The sequence below is a fragment of the Neodiprion fabricii genome, chromosome 2, assembly GCF_021155785.1.
Source record: "Neodiprion fabricii isolate iyNeoFabr1 chromosome 2, iyNeoFabr1.1, whole genome shotgun sequence".
Classification (NCBI taxonomy): Eukaryota; Metazoa; Arthropoda; class Insecta; order Hymenoptera; family Diprionidae; genus Neodiprion; species Neodiprion fabricii.
In genome coordinates, this window is record NC_060240.1 from 22,802,219 (window position 1) to 22,824,881 (window position 22,663).

The 22,663-nt window shown below is 33.6% G+C and overlaps 2 protein-coding genes across 5 annotated transcripts; one reads left to right on the top strand and one right to left on the bottom strand.

The window, feature by feature from the left end:
- Positions 1 to 1,950: 1,950 nt before the first annotated feature.
- On the bottom strand, positions 1,951 to 5,437 carry LOC124174787 (charged multivesicular body protein 1b). Of its 3 annotated transcripts, none has more exons than XM_046554274.1 (4): positions 5,294 to 5,437; positions 5,084 to 5,195; positions 4,425 to 4,890; positions 1,951 to 3,477 (listed from the first exon to the last, which is right to left on the bottom strand). In XM_046554274.1, exons 2-4 carry the CDS (start codon positions 5,103 to 5,105, stop codon positions 3,363 to 3,365), a joined length of 603 nt encoding a protein of 200 aa, XP_046410230.1. In that variant the 5' UTR covers positions 5,106 to 5,195; positions 5,294 to 5,437; the 3' UTR covers positions 1,951 to 3,362. The 3 variants fall into 3 exon arrangements, with proteins under 3 accessions (XP_046410230.1, XP_046410231.1, XP_046410229.1); XM_046554275.1 differs by having other exon boundaries at positions 5,084 to 5,209; positions 5,294 to 5,431; XM_046554273.1 differs by having other exon boundaries at positions 5,084 to 5,406.
- Positions 5,438 to 7,652: 2,215 nt separating this feature from the next.
- On the top strand, positions 7,653 to 18,104 carry LOC124176875 (IST1 homolog). Of its 2 annotated transcripts, XM_046558687.1 has the most exons (6): positions 7,653 to 8,201; positions 10,072 to 10,522; positions 12,139 to 12,282; positions 13,597 to 13,650; positions 15,602 to 15,785; positions 16,060 to 18,104. In XM_046558687.1, the coding sequence occupies exons 1-5, from the start codon at positions 7,933 to 7,935 to the stop codon at positions 15,773 to 15,775; spliced, it is 1,092 nt and encodes a 363-aa protein (XP_046414643.1). In that variant the 5' UTR covers positions 7,653 to 7,932; the 3' UTR covers positions 15,776 to 15,785; positions 16,060 to 18,104. The 2 variants fall into 2 exon arrangements, with proteins under 2 accessions (XP_046414643.1, XP_046414642.1); XM_046558686.1 differs by having other exon boundaries at positions 7,654 to 8,201; positions 15,602 to 18,104.
- The last annotated feature ends 4,559 nt before the right edge of the window (positions 18,105 to 22,663 follow it).

A 22,663-nucleotide genomic window follows, 5' to 3' on the forward strand; every position in this document is an offset into this window, starting at 1 on the left:
GTATGTAATAGTAGACTTTTTACAAAGTTTTCAGCTCTATCCAAAATAATTCAGTATTTTCAATTCTTGGAAATTAACATATTGTTCGACACAATTTAAGAATTTGAAAACATTCTTAAAAATCCAGTGTTACACATACGAATGTTCAAGCAACAACCCATATTGGACTTACTCTACCTTCCACAGAAATTTTTTTTTTTCAATTAGGAGAAATTATACTTAGCCCCTCATTTACCCCGATTGGAGTGATTCTTTCAGAAATCGTTTGTGAATCGTTAGTAGGCGTTTGATAGCATATTTCCGATGTTTGATAATCAATAGTTTATTTATAATAATTAAAACATACATGCCTAGGGAATTTAAATGACGATGGCCCCTCATTAACCGTATTTTTGATTAAATGCGACGTTATGAATATGCAATCGTTTTTCGGTCGTTTGTAGGTACTCGATATCATGTTCTCAACGTTTGGAATCCAGCCGTTTATTTGTAAAAAAATAAACAATTTTGTTACGATAATATTTCTAGCGAGTCTTATCAATTATAGAGAATTTCCCTTGAACTGAATTTAGTGAACTTCTATTTTTCATAAATTTTTATTTTTTTAATGCACAATCGTTCGTAGGTGTTTGATAGTGCATCTACGAATCACCTGCAATCAATTAGGCTTGAAAAAAATGGAAATACTTGACAAATATATGTATACGCTTATTAACGACATAAAATGATATTCAATTACAAAATCCTACCATCATTCAAATACCCTAGACGAATTTGTTTCCATTTTTATGAGTGAACGTTTGACCATCAAACGTTGGAGATGCACTATCAAACACCGTCGAACGATTACGCATTAAAAAAATTAAAATTTATGAAAAATAGAAGTTCAGTAAAATCAGCTATGGAGAAATTCCCCATAATCGATAAGACTACCCAGAAATATTATTGTAAGAAAATTGTTTATTTTTTCACAAATAAACGGCTGGATTCCAAATGTTGAGAATATGATATCGATCACCTACAAACGATTGCATATTGATAACATTGCGTTTAATCAAAAATACGACATATTTGTTTTAATTATTATAAATAAACTATTGTTTATCAAACATCGGGAATACGCTATCAAACGCCTATTAACAATTCACAAATGATTTCTGAAAGAATTATTCCAATCGGGATAGATGAGAGGCTAAGTATATGGAGCTACTAATCATATGATCTTATAGCACTGGGATTACAATGCCAATTATTCATGTACTCGATCTCTTCAACAATCTGGATCAAGTCTTGCCAAATTAGCAATTATAAGTCTATGCAATAATCGACAGAAATTTTTTTCCGTACAGGCCCACCCAAACCCACTTACACGCCGAGTACTGGTCACGAAAAATTTTCCATGGGTCATCGTCTTTAAATTTTTCTGTCGAAGCTGGGATGTACACATATGGAAATTGATTCTGTGAGACTTAATTTTTCTCCGTAGGCGATCACGTTGGCAATCAAGAACTAGAATATAAGCTCTACTTTTTTTTATTTACAAGTTTACTTTTGTCCAAAACAACTCCAAGCAAGTGCATAATTGACTGGAAAAAGTTGTCATATCAACCCTGTGCGTTTGTAATGAAAAATAAGTGCGAAATATAATATACCGGGACAATTCGAATATGCGCACAATAGAATATTCAACAAAAGCCCATGTATGAATAATAGCTCAGAACAAAAGTCAAACAATGAAAACTAGACCAAATTCTTTGAATACTGGCAGGTAAGTAGCTTACAGTTTGTGTATTGTCAGTTTAAAATAGCCTAGTATATGTATAACTATTTACCACTCACAATTAAGGTTAATATTGGATAAGCTGATAAACGTGCTTTATGTAGATTGAACTCCAAATTGTGCTACTGCTAAATGCACAACGTTTAAATAAATGTTGAATGAATACTCTCTTCAACTATCAACATTGTATTTGATCATTAATTAAAACCACGTAACATTATGCAGTGCATTGTTATCATTAAAGTATAGTTACAGGTTAGTTTCACTTCTTCAAGCACATTTGATTCTAGCTTTCAGACCAGTTCCGAGCAGCTTCAGAGTACCCTGTGGTAGACTTTTTACGACTCGCAATAGTTACAAAAAAATGCTCTGCTTGTCAGTCCAAGTCATAATTGAACCACCTTTATATCAGTTATGTAGGTTTTTGACTGTCTGCCTTCACAAATAATTCCCAATACTAGCAAAATATTTCAAAACGCAGCTTGATTTTTGATTTTGATATTGCATACCAAGAAAATAAAGTTGGGAATTTTGTAGAACCATTAAAAATTGTGCAATAGCTGGCTGGCTTAAGATAATAATGTAGTAAGTCTTTACCGACTGAGTAAAAAGTTGCTCTTTTTTTAATATTATCAAAGCCTACATGTAGTACTGATGTGAAAATGTCGCAGTAAGCGCAATTTTACATGCAATGCAGAGCAAAAATATTTAAAATACTGTTTGGTTTCATAAGAAAGGAGGGCCAGGAAATGTATTCATATAATAAGTGATAATTCAATAACAAGAATACATTTTTCGGCATTACTGTTGAGAAGGCTTTGATAATATTCCAAACAAATAAAAGACTGCAGCATCCTTTCAAGGGAGTAATCTAATACTATGTGACCTCTGGTTAAGTTGATCATAATTACTACCATGGACACTACACAAGGAGACCGAACTTAAATGCGAGCATTGACAAAACTTGTCACAGTAATCATACACATTAAGTTCGTTTTTTGTACCACTATCGTTGCTAGTTTTCCTTTGGCACCAAAGTGTCATTGATTGCAAGGATTCCGAACATCGATCAATCTATGATTTTGCAATGTAATTGGTATAAAGTTTTCAATTTAAATTACCGTCTTATACCGCCTCCACTGTTTTTGGTGCACACAGTACACCAGTACTATCTTATTTTAGGGATGTATTTGTTTACATGAAGTTCAGTCTCTTTGTGTAATCTCCATGATTATTACAAAGAATTCTCTGTAGTCATATATTCACGTGGCTTATTAAAATATAACATAATAAAAATTTATAAACAACAGTATGAAATAGTCATTTCTTGTTTCATGTATGCATAAAGCCATCTTTGCAGATTCAAGTATTTTTTGATGTACAAAAGGAAAAATTTCATTTGCTTGCCGTCAAAGATCCGTTCTTTGACCGGCTTTTTTTTTTTGAAAGAATCATTCGATGCAAAGTCGGACTGCATCATACTCAAGCTAATAGGTGCAACCGATTGATGATAACAATTTGCCTCAATAGTTATCAATATTGTTGGATAGCATTAAAATTGGAATTTATATACATCAGATAGTTACTCTCGAAGCCGAGCGAGTCGTTGGGTCAGCTCATCTTGCTCTTGGCTCACTGCTGTCGAAGTACCAATGGAACCCAACTGTCCGGAAGGTAGTTCCATGTTCAATTCAAGACTGAAAAGTGAAATGTTAAATTGTTAACCATTTTGGAACATTTAGAAGTTCGACGAATCTATTATATATTATTGATCAAAATTGAATTTGGCATCAATCCAGCACTTAAAACAAGACCCTGTAATTGTGCAAAAAATTCATATCAATTTGAATTAGCGATAGAAGTATTTTACAGTTACAATTTTTGGTAAAGTGTCGAGTAAAAAATTTCGGAAATACCTGTCATAAGGTGAGAAGTAGTAAGGAATATTAATTTGTGAAAAATACAATTATTTGAATTGATCTAACATAATGTCCATTTTTTGTTCAGTACTGAGCAAACCATTAGTCTAATTTATCAATAAATCTTTTCAAGCTTATCAATTTCTGATAGACTTCAAAGGACCTATGCTGAGTATGCTGACTTGAAGACCTCCCAGGCATACGATAACAAACTTGAGTATAAATATTGAAATTTATTGAAAATATTGGCGCTAAAAATAATCTAAAAACTGCCAGAATTGATATTGCTCACATCGTTAGAAATCAGGATTTATCTTGCTTACAAACTAATTTACTGAATTCATGAGACTGAACATACATAATTAGACCTTTTAAAGTATATTTTTCAGAACTGAACTTTAGAATGTCATCCCAACAGATGCAAAAACACGTTCTTGACTATCAACCAATATTTCAATGGCAATGAAGGTGTAAAATTATTGAGGATTCACGATGTGAACATGATATTACGAGAACTTTTTGTAGCACATCTGACACCAATTCTGAAATTTTTAAAAGAATCATATAACTGCACTCAAAACTAAGGAATCAGAGAAATCACTTCTACCGACTGATCGAATAAACAGAGAAGTTTAGTGTAAGTTTCAATCTTTAAACATTGCGGCTTAATGTTTGTCAGATATCCTTATTTCACTTAAGGCCCTAATCGGTAGTATATTGTTTACCCCGCTTCGTCGGCAACTTGCTGCATCAAAGAGTCGACGTCATTTTGTGGTACATTGGTAGTTGTTGTCTGTGACATGGCATTCTCCATGTAGGAGCTCTGAACATCCAGATCTTCAAACTGGCTCTCAAATTTGTCCATTAGGCCTGAAATTTTCTCAAGATTCATCGACTTCATAGCGGCGTCCATCGCCTTAACTACACCAGCCATTGATTGTGTAACTTTTCTTGTTGTCAGGGCAGTTTGTACTCTGCTTGCGACTGCGTCAACTCGAGCACTCATTCTAAGATAATTCAAGGCTTGATTTTTTTGTCTAATGGCATTTTCAGCATGGATTCGGGCTCCTTCCATGTTACCTTTCTGAATAGCCTTTTTGACCTTGGCCTTCTCCATCTTTTCTTCTTTTTCGCATTTTTTAGAATTTCTTTCCAAATCCTTCACTGCAAACTTGAGATTAAATAAATTCTCTGATCACTTTCTTAAGGAAAATCTGAAGTTAGATTGTACTAATCAAGTAACAACACTCTATGCAATGACAAATAGTGGTACTGATAGTATCAATTCTTTCTGTAACTTATAACAGCATAATAATTATAAAGTTCAGTAATTAAACCAGCAAATACCATAATCAATAGGGTAACAACTGAACAAAAAGGATACTTTCCATCTGAGAGACGGACATAGCTGATTGTTCGGCCCCCGTTGTGATTGATTCACAAATAACCTCCAAAGAATAATGGTATGTATGATGGAATGTTGACCCTTGTAGCTGCTGTAAATTGCCAGCTGATTATGCACAACAAAATAGAAATGAAGGACTGCTAGTTGAGATTAGAAAGTTTCGCCAGAACTTAATGGAGACTTTATTACCCTATGCGTATTATTTACTCTGCTGACAACCTCTAATAATTGACCAAATGTCAGTGGGAGAAAAATGACGTCACCACAATGAACTTCGCAAAGAAATTACTCATTGCTAGTTTATCCTTGTGCTATTTATGAACTATGTATTAATGCCATAGACGCACAAGGATAGTGGGAAAGGCAGCTCTGTGCTGGGATTTCGTAACTCTCTAGCGACAATTATCGCTATCGTTAACGCCTCCTATCGACAGTTGTCGCTAGTGGTGATTCTGTACGACGCGACGTAGTTAACGATATTTGTCGCTTGGTCAAATCGTTAGGTCACGTTAGGTTGCGATAATTGTCGGTCGGCTAGCGATGGATTTGAAAGTCTCCCTAATGCGTAACGATAATCAGTGACATAGTGGACGATAGTTTGGTGCCACAACGTGTCAATGTGTTGCGCGTGAATTATTCTCTAGCCTCCAAAATAGTCTTCAGATTTAAAAAGGATTGAAAACTTTATGAAGTAAGTGAATATGAAGATCCACTTTAACAAGAAATTACTTTTTTCAGAACAATAATATAATCGTTTTAACGTTCTCTATAAATCGGTGTTCACTATCCAAGTGATTGTATAAAATTCAAAAACGTACTTTTAAGGTTACGTTGACTCAATCCCAATCAACCCTCAATCTCAATATCTTTCCAAATATACAAGTTCATTTATAAGATATCCTAAGGGTTGATTAAATAATAGTATTTAATCAACTCTCGATGGCTTTTTAACATAAAAAATAACAAGTTAATTTTTTATTCGCCGAAAGAGTGGTTTCAATATTAATATTTAATGAACTATTTCTATGCCTGAGAAATAGACTTATGAAGAGGGCTCAGTCAAAGTAACCTAAAAATAGGTTTATGAATTTTATACAATTACTTGGATAGAGTGATTCTAGTCATTAATAGATGACAAACAGAGGACATAAATCTTTTTCTATAAATCAGTTTAGTTGAGCATTGCAACATTTATATAGTTAATAGTACTCAAAGTAGCTAAAACGATTTGAACTTTCCTTCGGTGTAACACACAGTTTAACATTTATTATATCTTACTATTTATACATGCTATTTAAATATGACCACAAAAATAATCTTTGAATTGTAGCTGCTGTTTATCTATCGGATGCATACTACCTTTCCTTGAGAAACATTGAACCACTGTGAATTTATTAATGGTTTGATTCTAAATTTCATTCCAGAATGGCTAATGGGTATCTTGCTGTAGATTTAATCAATCTAGAGGATCGCCTACAACGCCTTGAGCAGAGAGTAGATAGACAAGCATTGAGGGAAATAGAAGATCCATTTGATTTGACAGAAAATGAATTCGTACAACTGTACCATCTAACTCCCAACTTAGTATAGCACTTTGGCAGTGAATGACCTGTAAAAACCACCAATTGCTAGTTAGAAAATTCAAAATATAATATTACTGGACTGCCACAGTTCCTTGGCGGAATACACCCTATATGTCGATGCACTGAAATATAGTAATACTAAGGCCGTGATCGTAATTTGACTGCCAGTACTAAAAATTCCCTAGGACAAGGACAGAGCTGTCCATGATTTCGGTAGCGCAAAAGAGATAAAAGATTGCTGACAGTACTGTCAGTCAATTTTCGAACACGGCCTAAAACGCTCACCGTGTACAAAAGATGTGTCACCAGTCTATCCCCTTTAGCATGGATAGGCAAAGGTTAAACGAAGATAGAAATATTCTCCCTATCAGTGGGGAAAAAAAATGGAGTAATAGTAACTCTATCTCTTTCGTTGCCAATCAAAAACGAGTATCTGAGAAAGACAGAGTCAGCCAATTTTCCAATTTTCTATCTTTCTCGGTGATACTCTTTTAGGCAACGCTGCGTTACGGCGAGCTAAGGCGGCGAGCGTTGCAGTATTACTTATATTTCTGTGGCTTATACCATGGAGACTTGAGTAAAGGAATCCGATCTCTATTGGGGAGTATACGAAAAAACCGTCCTCGAAAACTTGTCGTTTAGTAGTTTTAGATTTTATCAAAAGCAGCACTGTCATCGTAAAGTTCCGAAGTGAAGTTGGAAAGAATTGACTATATACATATATATATATATATACAACCATCGATCGTGACCGAAATGAAATTGCCCCTCACCCGAAAGGGAATATCCTTGGGTCTAGTCGTCTAGTCTCCCCAACATTCCGCGGACTTTTGCGATACTAGCGCCGTTCAGCGTCAGCCAGCGCAAGCCTTATTGTACGGATTTTTGTACCGGATCAAATATACAATGATCGGACTCCTTTACTCTACTCTCCATAGCTTATACCGTGCCGTGGAATCACCGATATAAATATATGTGTGAGCACGGACTTATGTGTGAGCACGGGCTTATGCGCGAGTGAGTGGAAATATAGATAATCATGGCGTAATTTCACAAATTGTAGAGTAGGATCTGTCAGTTGTGAACGCGATAAAAAATTACTCATCAAGCTTTGGCGATTGGAGTTAGTCATCCGAAAGAAGAGAAAGAAGCTTGGGTGGAGATTAGGAATAACCTAATTCTCGAGTAATACATCTCGAATATCGTCTTCGGGATCGACAAAGATATTTCAAACAAACGGTCAACATGTTTTCGAGCGGTCCTAACTACACAAAATTGAAGACGAACTTGAGATTGGCGATAAACAGGTTAAAACTATTGGAGAAGAAAAAAACGGAATTGGCCCAAAAGGCCAGAAAAGAAATAGCAGATTATATCGGAGCTGGAAAAGTTGAGAGGGCGAAAATAAGAGTCGAACATATTATTCGGGAAGATTATATGGTTGAGGCTATGGAATTACTTGAAATGTATTGCGATCTACTTCTGGCTCGCTTTGGTCTCATCCAGCAAATGAAGTAAGTCATATCGGTATCCAAATCTTAATATACCAAATTAGCCGTGTCCAGTGTTTAAGCAAACAAATGCAATTAACTATTCTTATCGGAAGAGTCTGCAAAGTTTTTGAATACGTCGAACTGCGTTTGAACACTACTAAATATGTTTCCACTATCATATATTGGTACAAGTACTGTATACACTTAAGTTCAATAATTCCTCACTAGAAAACCTAACTTTCATCTGGAAAACCTAACACAACGTGGTTTGATATAGAAATCAATATCACCTATCATGATTTGTTTCAAATTTAAGAATGAGTCTTCAAATCTATCCCTAGAAATGAAATGTAAAGAAACTATCAATCAAAACTCGTCAAAACTTTCAACTCACAAAGAACTCTAAAATGTTTCAATCCAAACAAATCGAAAGTTCAAGCTTGATTAAAAACTTAAGATGATATAAATACTAAGTTACAAAAAGAAAGCACAAACTTAGCTAGTGCAATATTTTGCGTCAAGTCGACTTATGAAGTCTACTTATCTTTCATTTATCCCTTAAAATTTTTTCATTACAACTCATTATTAACGGCAACCTGAGTTTTTTATGAAGCTCAATGAGTTGAAACTCTAGGTACACAAATTTTGTACTAAGAATGAAATCTACTTACATTTTGCAATATAAATTCGATTCATGTATTTCAAGCTGACTGAAAGTATACTTTTCCGCTTTCATTTGAATTGATAATTTCCATACAAAATTTGACATAAAAATTTTCGAGGTTCTATTTTCATTACTTTTGTAATGTGTACCTTAAAAAACACTGATTATTGATTATTTTTATGTAACAATAGTATGGTCAACACTTTTATCTTTGCTTACGTTCCATATGTAAAATTGCATTTTTACATCCTAGTACTTGAAAGTGCTCTATCTTGTACTTCACTATAAAATAAAATTTGTGAACCACACTTTTGTTACGTTAAATATTATGTGCACCATGGAGGCAATTCTTTTTTACATCGTGTATTGGTAATATTCGTCTTTGGCTTGGGCACACGCTTACCTACAACTCATATCGCAAACTTATGCTCGGCGTACAAAGACCTACTTTGCCTCCTTGGTGCACGATCTACCGTTATAAAGTGTAACCAAAGGAAACTCAATTACTTATTACAAATGTATAGTAAAGCATGGATTATTCACTCTAAGTACATCGATGGGTCCTATGGTAATAAACCTATTTCGTTTGGGCATCTAGAACAGATGTATTTCATCGGGTGGCTAGAAGGGACGTATCTCAGTTGTTTCTGCAAAATGTGGATAGAATTTTGTTTACACTTATTCTAGCATAGGAATGGCCAACTTGAATAGACCTAATATCTACCATTTACTGTCCAGATTCTGTGTGATCTACCAATCTCAAACCTTTACTACAGAATTAAATGAAACATTTTTTGACAGAGTCGTTTGTTTTTTTTTGCCTCGTCATAACTGACTGGCCTAAAACCACTATTGACCGATTGTCTATCCCTGCTGTAGCGTGTTTCCAGATACGTCTATTCTAGTCGCCTGACAAAATACGTGTGTCTTCATAGGACCCGTAGATATATTTTACTGCATTGAAAATTGTAGTGTCAATTGCAAACGTTAATCCTTTTCTTTGCAATATTAAATATTATAAGAACAATGAAATAAGCAATTGATTTAATTGATTATTCATCACAAAAGAAATTAGTCAATGAATTTTGTTCATTACACATTGCAGAAGTCAATGGTAACTGAATTTTTTTCAGTTACAAATCAGAAAAGTATAACAGGTAATGTGTAGTCAAATTTTTCTCAATTATAATTTTCACAACATGAAAAAGTATGAATCATTCTGTCCAGAAATCTAGATGAGGGGTTGGCAGAGGCGATATCAACGATTATTTGGGCAGCCCCTCGAATTCAAACCGATGTCCAAGAGATGAAAGTAATAGCAGATATTTTGACAGCCAAGTATGGACGTCAGTACACTGACGCTTGCAGAGAAGAAGCAGTGCAGTCGATATCAGAGAAATTGAAACACAAAATGAGTGTACAATCACCGTCAAAATTGTTGGTAGAAAAATACTTGATTGAAATTGCCAACAATTACAATGTCGCGTACGAGCCAGATCCTCAAGTTATGGCTGAAGGACAAGACGCTCTTTTAATCGACATAGGAAACAATGCGGGTGAATTGCCCAACAACTTAGACTTAGCCTCTGGAGGCTACCATCCACCACAACCTGTTGGCTTCGTGGGATATCCTCAACCACCAATTTTGCCCAATCCTGAGGGTAGCAACAACCCATCGGTGTGTTTCTTGGTTCTTAATCGACCTGTTTTTCTTTTTTATCTGTCCTGTGGTGCTGTTAAGATCTCAATGCTCGTAGTGTGTCACTTTTTTGTCACTATTCAGCGACAAGTCACTTTTTTTAACTATATCGCAATGATCTAGATTTTTTTTAGTTTTAGCACTTATATCCTCTTTATTACGGTGGAGTGAAAATACCAAATTTTTTAAAACCGGTATGGCCGGCTGTAGAAAAGTTGTGGATTCGCATGTAAGTACAAAAAATTCTTTGCCGCACCGTAAAAGTTGAGATCTTCGCCTCCAGAAGAAGCTTTGAAGTTTTCGTCTTATCGTTCAATCCAAAATTCATGCTTTTTCCGAACTTGTACACGTATGCATGAACATTATGTTGACTTCTTTTACATCAAATCGGGATATTCTAAAATGAACTGGAATTCGGAGCTGAAGATCTCAAGTTTTGGGGTGTGGAAAAGAATTTTCTGTACTTACACGCATACCTACAATTTTTCCACCCCTGAACATATTATTTACAAAAATTTTTCAACTTAGCTTCACCCTTCCGGACAGGCACTCAGTATAATAGGTGTGAACCATGTACTCAGAAATTACATCTATAAATTCTCCAAAATACGTCACTTTTTAATTTCTTTTTGTCAGTAAACGATCACTTTTCACTTGGACTAATTTTTTAACTCTTCTACTTTGTGGTCTCTATTAAATACAAGCTATGGAATTTTGTAAAATATTAATTGATGCTCATTAATCCTCATCTTGCGGTTTTGTAATGCTTTTTTTGTATTTAAATAATCAAAATAGTAGAATCGTCTGGAAAAAAAGATGTATACTGACTGATTAACTGACATTTGGCTTGATCGACAAAATTGTATAGTATTTACTTTTAAGTGGATCACTTTTATTTTAATCAAATGTAGAACATGAAAAATTTCAGTGCAATCAATGTTATTCAGATGAAAATTATTTTCTACTAACCATTAACATTTGAAAATGTGCATATTTGACAAATTAGGACACAATTATTATTCAAACAAGATCCGTTTGAGTATCTTTGTTTCCAAATCTTAGAACAATAAAGTAAAGCTTCAAGATCTCCAGTTTAATGGGTCAAGATTTTTTTACGAATTTGTGCTTCGAGCTGTAATGATATTAATTTCAGAACTGTTATCTTTTATTGTCAAATCGTTATACCAAGGAAATGTTACCTGGTGTTAAGTTTTCACACAAAAACCAAACTATTTTTCCCATCTACCTTTTTCTCCGTCTACCGCGAAGAACAAGGGAGTTCCATGCTCGGTTTTTTTTTATTGTGCATCATTGAGGTTTCGACGATTAACGACATATGATGTAGTAACGTGCATAATTTTCATCAATGTAATTTATAACTGTGATGTCATTAGTATTACTTGAATTTCTGAATGTAGGGCCCTTACTAGTAAATGAAATTTCATCTTTTCTAATTTAATTAATTTATTATCACTGGTGATTGACTCCTTGTATAAATACTATTTCATGACTGAATTTTTGAAAATAATAACAATAATCTTTTTCATTCACGCGTGTCTAAATGGGTGTTTTGTATCTTGGTTTGGTTTGCTTAGGTAAATCAAAATGATAATCCTCCGGTAGGATTCGTATCACCTGTAGCCCCACCTGCAACAGATAAGGATCAAAACACAGCATTCAATCCAGCTGCCTTCTCTTACAACATCCCTCTGGATAACAGCAATAAACATCACCCAAGCGTAAGCAAAGTTACATTGAGTAACCTTATTCTACCTAATGGAGCAATACGTGAGAAATAGTTAGTGCTTAAAATCGACTTATGTTAGTTAAGAATAAAGTATTTTGAACTCTTTCCTGATGTTCGAAGCTCTTTTTGATTCGTATGTACATGAGGGTGGTCCTTAAAAAGGTTATTTTTGAATTTTGACTGCCTCACCAGCCAAATCGGTTCCGAATAATTCGAAAATAATTCGCAAATTTTTTCAGATTTTTATGCCAACTCTAACCTGTGCCCGCAAGAGGGTGGATTTCCCCATTTAACCTTTTCGGGAGTGTATTAAATATACCAAACGGAGTTCCATTAAATTTGGTACAAGGGGGTTTCTTAGGTCACTGATTACGAATTAACCTCAAAATTTGACAGTTAAAAATCGTAGATCCAATGTATTGAACCAAATCAAAAAAGTTATTTAATTTTGGTGAAACTCGGTACGTTAGGGTTTTTAAGGTCGTTGATTACGAATCTGAACTCGAAATTACAAAATTTAAAATGATGGATCCAATATAGCAACATTAAGTTCGATTTCTTAAGTGCGATTTCTGTCCGCCATATTGAACCAGCCATTTTGAATATCGAAATTTCGAGTTCAGATTCGTAATCAGGACCCAAGAAACCCTCTCATACTAAATTTTATTGAAATCCGTTCGGCAGATTTAATGTGCCCCTGAACGGGTTGAATGGGGAAATCCACCCTCTTGCCGACAAGTGTTAGAGCTGAAATAAAAATCTTAAAAAATTAGGGAATTAATTTTGAATTACTTGGAGCCGATTTTCGGGGTAAGCCAGTCGAAATTCGAAAATGATCTTTTTAAGGACCACCTTAATATACATAACACAGTGTATACACGAATATAAAACTACAGTAATACTGATGTCCTCCATATTTGATACTTAAGAGAAAAAACTGGTGAATCTTATTGATTTTGGTAATGAAATGAACATGAACAATATCAGTTTGCTTTGTTTTGACAAGAATATTCTTGACAAAAAACCACAAGTCGTGGCAAAATTTAATTAATTTAAGTCAACGCCCTTCAAACTTTAAAATGCGTGATAGCTTGCAGTTAAATTTTTGGGTATTGTCCAAGAAAATCGTTAGATATGATTACTCAGTGTAAAATCTAAACTCCAACTTACTTGAAATCTTTACTGCTGTTGAGTTAATTTACGTCAGTAAAATATGATTACGCAATGAAAATAATCTTCCGATCAGATTACACCTTTTTTTACCTAATAAAACCACGGAATAAAGATAAATTTATTATGTTCATAGCACGAGGATCTGCCACCTCCTTACGGCTCATTTCCACCAGATTTAAATAAGCAGGTGAGCTTATCCAATTAGTGTATGAGGTACTGTAATTAAATATAAATAGATAAGATGTTTTCTTGAAACATACTGAAATTTTCTTTCGATTCATGGGGTCTGGAACTTGCCGTACCAGGTATACATAAAGTACAACCAATGGAAAACACCACATATGTAGAGGCTAATATGCGTAAGGCTGAATCCATCTCAAATCTTGCAGCTCAGCGGAGGTCATATTCCATGATTGCTCGCAACTGAAGTATGTTCTTCTGCGTCCAAAATAACCGGACATGTATATTTTATTATTACAACTTAAATAAGTTTTTTACGCTCGATAACGCTTTTTCGAGATCATAAGCTAAATGTGGTGTTTTTTTTTTTTACATTTAACGTATAAGTCCGAAAAATAACCAGAAATTCCGCAATTTCGAGCTTTCCTGAAAATTTTTCTTTTGGAATACGTAGAACCTCATACTCCGTCGAATCAGATAACAAAATCAAAAAAAAAAATTGAAAAATCGTAAAAAATATAGCAATTTGCAAAAAAACAGTCATTTTTCTGAAAAAGCCAGATTTCGATTTTTCTGAAAATTTGGTATGTTTTAGTACACTATATATACCATACGACCGGCAATATCGCTTTATTATTATTTTTCGAGATATCGATTTTTTTAATTAATTTTGTTTGGCAGTCGTATTTACATGGTTAGATACGTTCCTGAGTAGTATCAGGAATCAGAAAACCTCCGTTAAATATAATTCAATTCCCCATTTCCCTGCAGATGCGAATTCCTGTGAAAATAATATAATACCAGCTTTTGAACTTCGTACAAGTTTTTTCCCAATCGCTTCGCTACTTAAGATCGTATGTGAAATTTATTTTTCGCCCCGAATATTTTTGAACAAACACGGAGGCCTACATTTGATTGCCATAATTATTTCATATCATTATTTTTTCCGATTCTGCAAAACGAAACACTGGTTTTTATTCTTTTTTTGTGTTTTGATTAGTACTTTTCTCATCGAACTCATTCATTATGATTTTACCATTCGAATTCATCTGACATTAATTATGTACTTTTTGCGATTATTTCATATCAAACGATCCTATTGGTAACGTCATAATGAATGAGTTGGATAAGAAAAGTACTAATCAAAACTCAAAGAAAAGAATAAAAACCAGTGTTTCATTTTGCAGAATCGGAAAAAATGATGAAATTTATTTTAATAATTATGGCAATCAAATGTAGGCCTCTCGTGTTTGTTCAAAAATATTCGGGATGATAAATAAATTTCACATGCGATCTTAATAATTTCACAGAAATTCGCATCTGCATGGAAATGAAGAATTGAATTATCTTTAACGGAGGAGGCCTTCTTATTCCTCATACTATTCAGGAACGTATCTAACCATGTAAATTAGGCTACCAAATAAAATTAATAAAAAAAAATCGATATCTCGAAAAATAATAATAAATCGATATTACCGTTCACTTGGCACATAGTATATACTCTCTACCAAAACATACTAAATTTTCAGAAAAGTCGAAACCAGGTTTTTCAGAAAAACCACTTTTTTGTATTTTGATATCTGATTCGATGGAGTGTGAGATTCTGAGTATTCCAAAACAAGAATTTTTAGGAAAGCTCGAAATTGCAAAATTGCTAGTTATATTTCGGAAATTATACGTTAAATATAAAAAAAAAAAACACCACATTCAGCTTGTGATCTTGAAAAAGTGTTATCGAGCGTGAAAAATTTATTTAAGTTGTAATAATAAAATATACAAGTCTGTTTATTTTGGGCGAGAAAGAATATACTTCAGTTACGAGCAATTATGGAATATGACCTCAGCTGGCCTGCATAATTTGAGATGGATTCAGTCATAATGCTTTTAGTGTGAAAATTTTGTAAATTTTAGTTAATGCCTTGAAATTTTTTATCATTCATCATTGTTATTATTTTTAGTCTGATCAAAAACCAAAACCTCAACCACGGTCAAAGATGCCGATGAACGACTTTAAACTACCTGATTTACCAGTTGTTCCAACGGAGAATGATCAGCCTCCAGGTTCCTCTAATGATGACATAGATTTCGATGATTTAACAAAGAGGTTTGAAGAATTGAAAAAACGAAAGTAACTGAACGAAGGCAGGTTTTCATATAACTGAAAAATATATTTGTCAGTATACAACAGTACTCTGCTTAATTTAAAAAGAAGTCACTTATTTCTACATCATGTGCACATATTTATTCCAAGATTGGACAGTTATTTTGCAAAAATGTTATATTCTCAATCTTCATTTGAAGCACTATCACGCTTACAAATTGTTCAACTATTGCTGCTATTTTTTCATTAAAAGAAAGAATATAATCAAATATGAAAAAGAAAAATTATTACTTTACACGTTTAAGGTTTTTACAGGTGACGTTTGGAGGGTCAATTTTGTAGAATGTAGAACACCCAAATCCTAGAAACTTGACACCCAGCATTATTAAATTTGAACACCTTGAAGTCCAAGTTTTAGTTTCAATTTCCAATAAAAACAATTCGGAATCATTAAATTAATTTACATGCAATGTAGGAAAAATTGATCAAACTTGTCAAACTAATTTGTTACCATAGTTAAGCGATTTGGCGAGTGCTTGATATTTTACGAATGTTACTATATGATTAAACATTTTATTATAATAAACATTCATCTGTAATGTGAATTAGTCACTTCAGGGCTGTACAAAATATTGTGCGCTAGATATATTATATATATGCTAAAATTGTATGATAATAATGATAAATAACCATCACTTCCAGTCCCGCCATACCTTGTAGAATATGTCCCCATAAGTGGATAGCTTGTGCGGGGGAGGGGGAAATGGGTCCATGAACATCATTGTGCGTCTATAGCTATCTTAACCCTTTCAGTCACAGTGGGAAGCTCAGCGTCCCACATCAAGAATCCCCATGTCTTAGCCTTATCACAGTTTATTTACAACTTCGAATAATCTTTGTTACTTCGTATAACCCCAAAAACTTCCGACTAACAAGTTTCGGCGAGAATCATGGAACTTTGATGGCTTTTTTTGATTTTACAACCGCCATCTTGCAAGTCTTGCAACCTCGTACACCCACCATATTGAAGTTAGTAACATTATTGTAACGATTCATGTTAATTCGGATTGTCTGAAATTCAGTAAACCGTAACAAAAAAAAATCATATTTCGTTATCAAGGTTCCTTTAAAATCATCATAAAATTAAGAAAACAGCGATTTTTCCTGAATGCTCCGTTACGATAACGTTACTAACCTCGTAAAAACCCCCGAGTAATAAAATTCAGCCCTAAATATTGAGTTGAATAATGTGTGACTGAAAGGGTTCAGGGATAACACCACTCTAGGATTAGGGAAATTTGATTTTTTTCGGTTTAAACAATACTTCAAGGTCATAAAAACAATATCTAGTTGTCACAGAGTGAAAAGAAACTTTTGAAAGGTTCGATTCTCGATTTTGCCACAGTGCCTCGAAGCGCGCGCTGAGTGCTCGTACAACACACATTTTTCTCGAAATCACGTTTTTTAAACTAGGAAAACAGATTATTTGAACACTGTTGCATGGATCAATTTAAACTGTTGACAGTAGCTTCACAATTACATTCTCTATAGAAGTGCGTAGCCATATTTTTTGAACAATTTACTCCTTATTTTTTGGCCAAAAACCGACTCTTTTTTTTTCAAAACTGCATCATTTCTGCAAAACTTGATTTAAAAGAAAAAAATCTATGCACTTCAATAGGCAATAGTGTATAGATTATAAAATTGGTAAATTTTGTGCCAGATCTTATAGTTTACGAGAAATCCGTCTTTCCGCGAAGGAGTTTTAAATAAAGGTGATTTCAAAGATTGGCTCTGTCACCAACATTTTGCATCAAAATAGTAATAAACATTTTTATTTTCATACTTCGATATGTGTCAAATAAACCCTCTGAAAAAAATTACATTCCTATTTCCATACTCTCAAAATAAATCGTCAAATTTGGGCCTTTTTCCCCCGTTAGAGTGGTGTTAGTCCCTAAGATATTCACTAGAAACGCCCACATTCCATAGGGGACAGGGAAAACTGTAGAAACCTTTGCTCAGTTGTAGCCGGATCGAGTTCAAACCTCAGTTCGCCATTTCGGCATCCAAATGACGTAATCTGTCTTACAATTTTTGTGAGTTGTCGCTCAAGTTCTCACCGACGTGCTGGGGCTTTGAGCTCAGGATCTCCTCCTGTTCCATAGTCACGCACGCTACGCGTAACGCTACTATGGTCGGTGTATACATAAATATATGTATATATATATATATTTTTTTATATATATATATTTAACCAAAATTTAGATGAGGTTGGCATTTTCAATATTCATGCTGAAATATTAAATAACATACACACTTTGAAGTTTCAATAAAACGACTCGTATTTTATGCCATTATGTACTGTGTATATGGTGATTTCCTGTATTATACACGTACTTTTAAGTTCTGTATTGTTTTGAGCATTTTTATCGCATACGCGCGATTTACCACCTGAAAGTTCACTCGATATATTGCAGCCAAGTCTAAGTAAACCTTTCCAGAATTTGTGTCAAAAATAGCAGATAAAAAGAAAAGAGGAGAACAAAATGTTGAGCTTTTAAGATTTGTGATACAGGTATAAACGTTTAATTATAATAAGATTAACTTTTTTCACTTTTACGTTATCATCCTCAGTTTCCGAAATGTTATAATTCAATATACGTTTCCCTTGTGCATCATTGTCATAAAAAAAAGAATACGTGATTCTCAGGTTAAGGAGGTAGTACAGTTGAAGATAAATACTTTTTTGATTTTATTACGAGATGGTCGCATATTAAGTGTTTATCAAAACAACACTTTTGTATAATAGCCTACGATGATTCTCTTTAAAGTGCAAAGAAAAAAAAAATAGAAACCAGAGTTTAGATGACGATCTTCATTTCGAATCACTTTGCAATGGTGAAAAATGTGGTATACTTACTTATTCGTTTTCACTCTGCGACGAATCATTTTATTCAGAACAAAATTCCCCATAATCCTAGCCTGATAATTCGTTTTAATTACGTTAGTTCGTGAATGATTTATTTTTTGAGTATGTACTGATATTGATGTTGATCATCAAATAGCAATATCGAATTTATAGTCGGAGGGCTCATGACAAAAAACGGAAACAGTTTTGTTTAAGGGTGTACATGAGCCAGCACTCATTCGCAATCAGGTAGTGGCACACCTTGCGGCAGCTCACTTTCGAGTACGTTAAATTATGACATGCACTTCAAGTGTTTTGTAATAGTTAAAAATTGGCGTTGAATTTATATATAGTACGAGAAACGTGAGAAAGTAGTTAGACCGCATAGTTACGGAACGTGGCAGTCAGCACGTCACATAATTGATCGCGATAATGACATCGGTACAAGAGTTTTGTAATGGCTGAAAATTTGTTTATTACATAATTATGGAACAGACAGTCAGGTGTTGTTTGAAGTGCAGATATGGAGTGCGCGCGTTAGGATATACGTGTAATCAAATTTCTTGAAATTATTTTATCCAAAATAATTGAATAATAATTAAAATGCTTTGTACTTATATAATTTAACTATAATAATTGAAACTTACATTTATATTTCAACCCATTCAGTCACGCAATTCAGTTTTTTTCGGCATGGACGTGCAATTATACGTTTTATACGTATTTTTCGACGTTGAATGAGAATCTGATGTCGAAATTTAACAAAACTAAACACAACCCCTAAAATGGGGTAAAACCAGGGTGAATTATCAAGATTGCTTTAGAGAGTGGTCTTGAATGAGATTTATTTGAATATTTATTTTGGGATAGTACAATTTTACGCCGAGAATAGGTGCGAACCCCAATACTATCTATATACACCCCTAAGGAGGGTGAAAACTACCCCTATGCATTGAATTTTGTAAATCTAATGGCCATTCTGAGATCTCTGTTTGGCAACCAATGAATTCCAAGCGTTTTTAGTATACGTTTATATCAAATTTCTTCACTAACGAATTATATTCATGAAAATACGGTTTTTGTTTTGCATATATTTATTTATAACAATTATAAACAATTGTGGATTCACAAAAAATCCTAATCATTCTAAAGTTGAAGTATTTTTTTTACCTGCAAATGCGAAAAAATTCTGGATTTTACGTAGAAGATGAAAGAAATAACAAAAAAAAAAAAGAAAAAAAAGAAAGGGTGCTACTATAGTGGCTTTTGTGACTGAAAGAGTAAATATAAACTGATAATAAAATAAATTAACAGTAAATACATGTCGTGTATAATATTCAATTACTTTTTGATTATGGCAGAAAATAAATACGTCTCCACGAAAGTGCCCAGTTTCGTTTGCTAAAATCTGCGCAAAAAATATCATTGAACATCTGTTCGAAAGGTTGTTACGAGGGCGAACATTGTAGCGAAATCTCTGGGTAGTGTGAGCGAGACAGTTTCTGGGACACTTTGTATACCTGGAAACAATTAAATTTATTTTTTTTTATTAAATACAATTATTCTAATAGAAAAATATTCTGTTAATAAAAATTTATAAATAATATTACGTTCATTTGAATTTTTCCAATGAGATCTGTATCACGTTCTTCATCAGATTGACCATCTGTGTCTGAATTCGTTTCATCGATGCCATCTTGTTGCTCAGACTCAGACTCAAAATCTATAAAAAAACAAAAAACACTAACACTAAAAACAACATTTATTCAATTCTTAACCACGTAACCATTTGAACAAGTAAAGATTCACCATTTCATTTTACCTTCATTTTCATTTGGTTGAATCATCATGTTTCGCACAAATGTTGGCAATTGTACCCCATCAATGTCTTGCGAATGGTTTTGTGTTGCTGACATTTCCATTAAAATTTTTTCGTGGCCATTCCTCCAAATATTTGATAAGTATGCGGTACTTTGGAATTTTTTATTTTAAGCTCAGCTCCGCACAGTGATAGATTGGAAGCATTTACATTCTGTTCTCTGATTTTAAATAAATCATCAGCATGTTTGGATGTATAATATACATTTTTGTAGATATTGCGAATCGACCTTCATTCAGAGTGTTGATTTTTTTTTAAACTGTACAATAGGCATACAAATTTTCCTATTTTATTAAATACTTGTATAAAATCGTTGTCGCTTATATTGCTAAAGCCAGCGAAAGCTTGGTGAAATTTCGTTGATGCTTGTAAAATATTGAAAGGACGTTTCTTGCCTTTTTTTTATAAAAAAGCCGGTTTGTAATCACACCCAGTTAATGCATGCATGCGAAAAGGTCACGTTGTACACGTATTTTTTGAACCTTGTTATTCATCACATCTTTCTGTTTTTTCAACGTATTTGAAAACGTTAATATCTCATTTTTTTTTTTTTTTGCATGTTTTTCGAAATGATCGCTGTTTTCAGAGCATTCTAATATGAATGTTTTTTCGTTGAGCATTTCCATTACTTTCCATTTTTGATGAATGTTGCAAATTTCGGTGGATGTAGCTTGGCCGCTTGAAATATTAAAAGGTTCATTCTTATCAATAATTACAGAAAACGGATCCATATTTCTAATAATTATTTCTATTACATTATGTAGCTGTTTCTTAATTTTTTTCATTTCACTCATTTCTAATTCTGACGTTACATCCTGATTTTTTAAAATCCTGTTTATTGTAAAATGTTCGAAATGGTCGACCAATGCTGTGGCTTTTACACCAACTTTGACGAGCTGCCAACGAATTCAACTACGTTTATGTACGTTGCGTAAAACTGAGGCGTTTTTCCATTTCATCCAACGATGGTTTTTTTCTGTACTCTTCATATTTTTCAATAACATTTAACAATGACGGACAATCTATTTCACCAGAAGTTTGTTTATTTTTTACGTAGCTTTCAAGATATAGCCTCATCTCGTCGGTAATTATTTACAGCCAAACAATTATTGAAGTGTAAAATTCACATGGCCAAGTTTAAAATCGGGTGCAATCTTTTGCAGGTGTTAATAAGATCCAGCACTTCCTACTACTAATTAAGCCATTGCAAGTATTATATGCTTTCCAATCTTCAATCGTTCACTTGTAACGCCGTGAATACAATCTTGGGCATATTACCGAACCAACCGATTTTTATTTATACTTCCTTGACATCATTTACACGCACCGCCAAGCAATATTGCATAAAAAAAACAAAAGAATATTCTGTATGTCGCATTCTTCTTCTACGACATTGTCAATAGTAATAGTATTCTGAAATTTTTTGGGTACTATTCCCAGTATTTTTTATCGTAAAATTAATGCTACGTTTTGAACTGCTTCATAAATCAATAATTCTTGGTAATCACTTTCTGGAATGCGTTCCACCCCGTGAGGAACAATGAACGTCTTATTTCTTTCAATGAGTACAATAATTTTTTTACCACAAGTTTGCGTTAATTTTTGCTCAAAACAATTTTTTCAAGTTTCGTGAGCGGTGTAAACGTTTCATGTACTCCTCTGTCAGTCGATCAACGTACATCGTATGCAACTGCTCAAGTAAAACGCATTTTCTTTGTAATCATCAACTTTATTAGTGAATTCATTATGTTAACTTATCTGTTCGCTCCCTCTAGACAAACTTTGTACCTACACTACAAAAAAAAAAAGACAAATTTTTCCCGAACAATAGCTTTTAAATTTAATTTTAAAAGGTCGCTATTGGAATAGTTTCCTTTTTGAATTTCTACCACTCAGCCGCATTTAATGTTATAGACTTAATTCTGAAAGCATTTGTAAAGAATTGAGTTTTTTGTGAAAGTGTAATTTGAAGTTTAATCAGATGTTTTGCCATTAAAGAAGTTCAATTAAGAATGAATTCTTATATACAAAGTTACATGAAATTTACACAAAATTAAAGTAGGAGCAAAGTATAATATTTACATCCTTGAAGATACAGAATTGGTCTACAGACAGTCTTGTAGGTATAA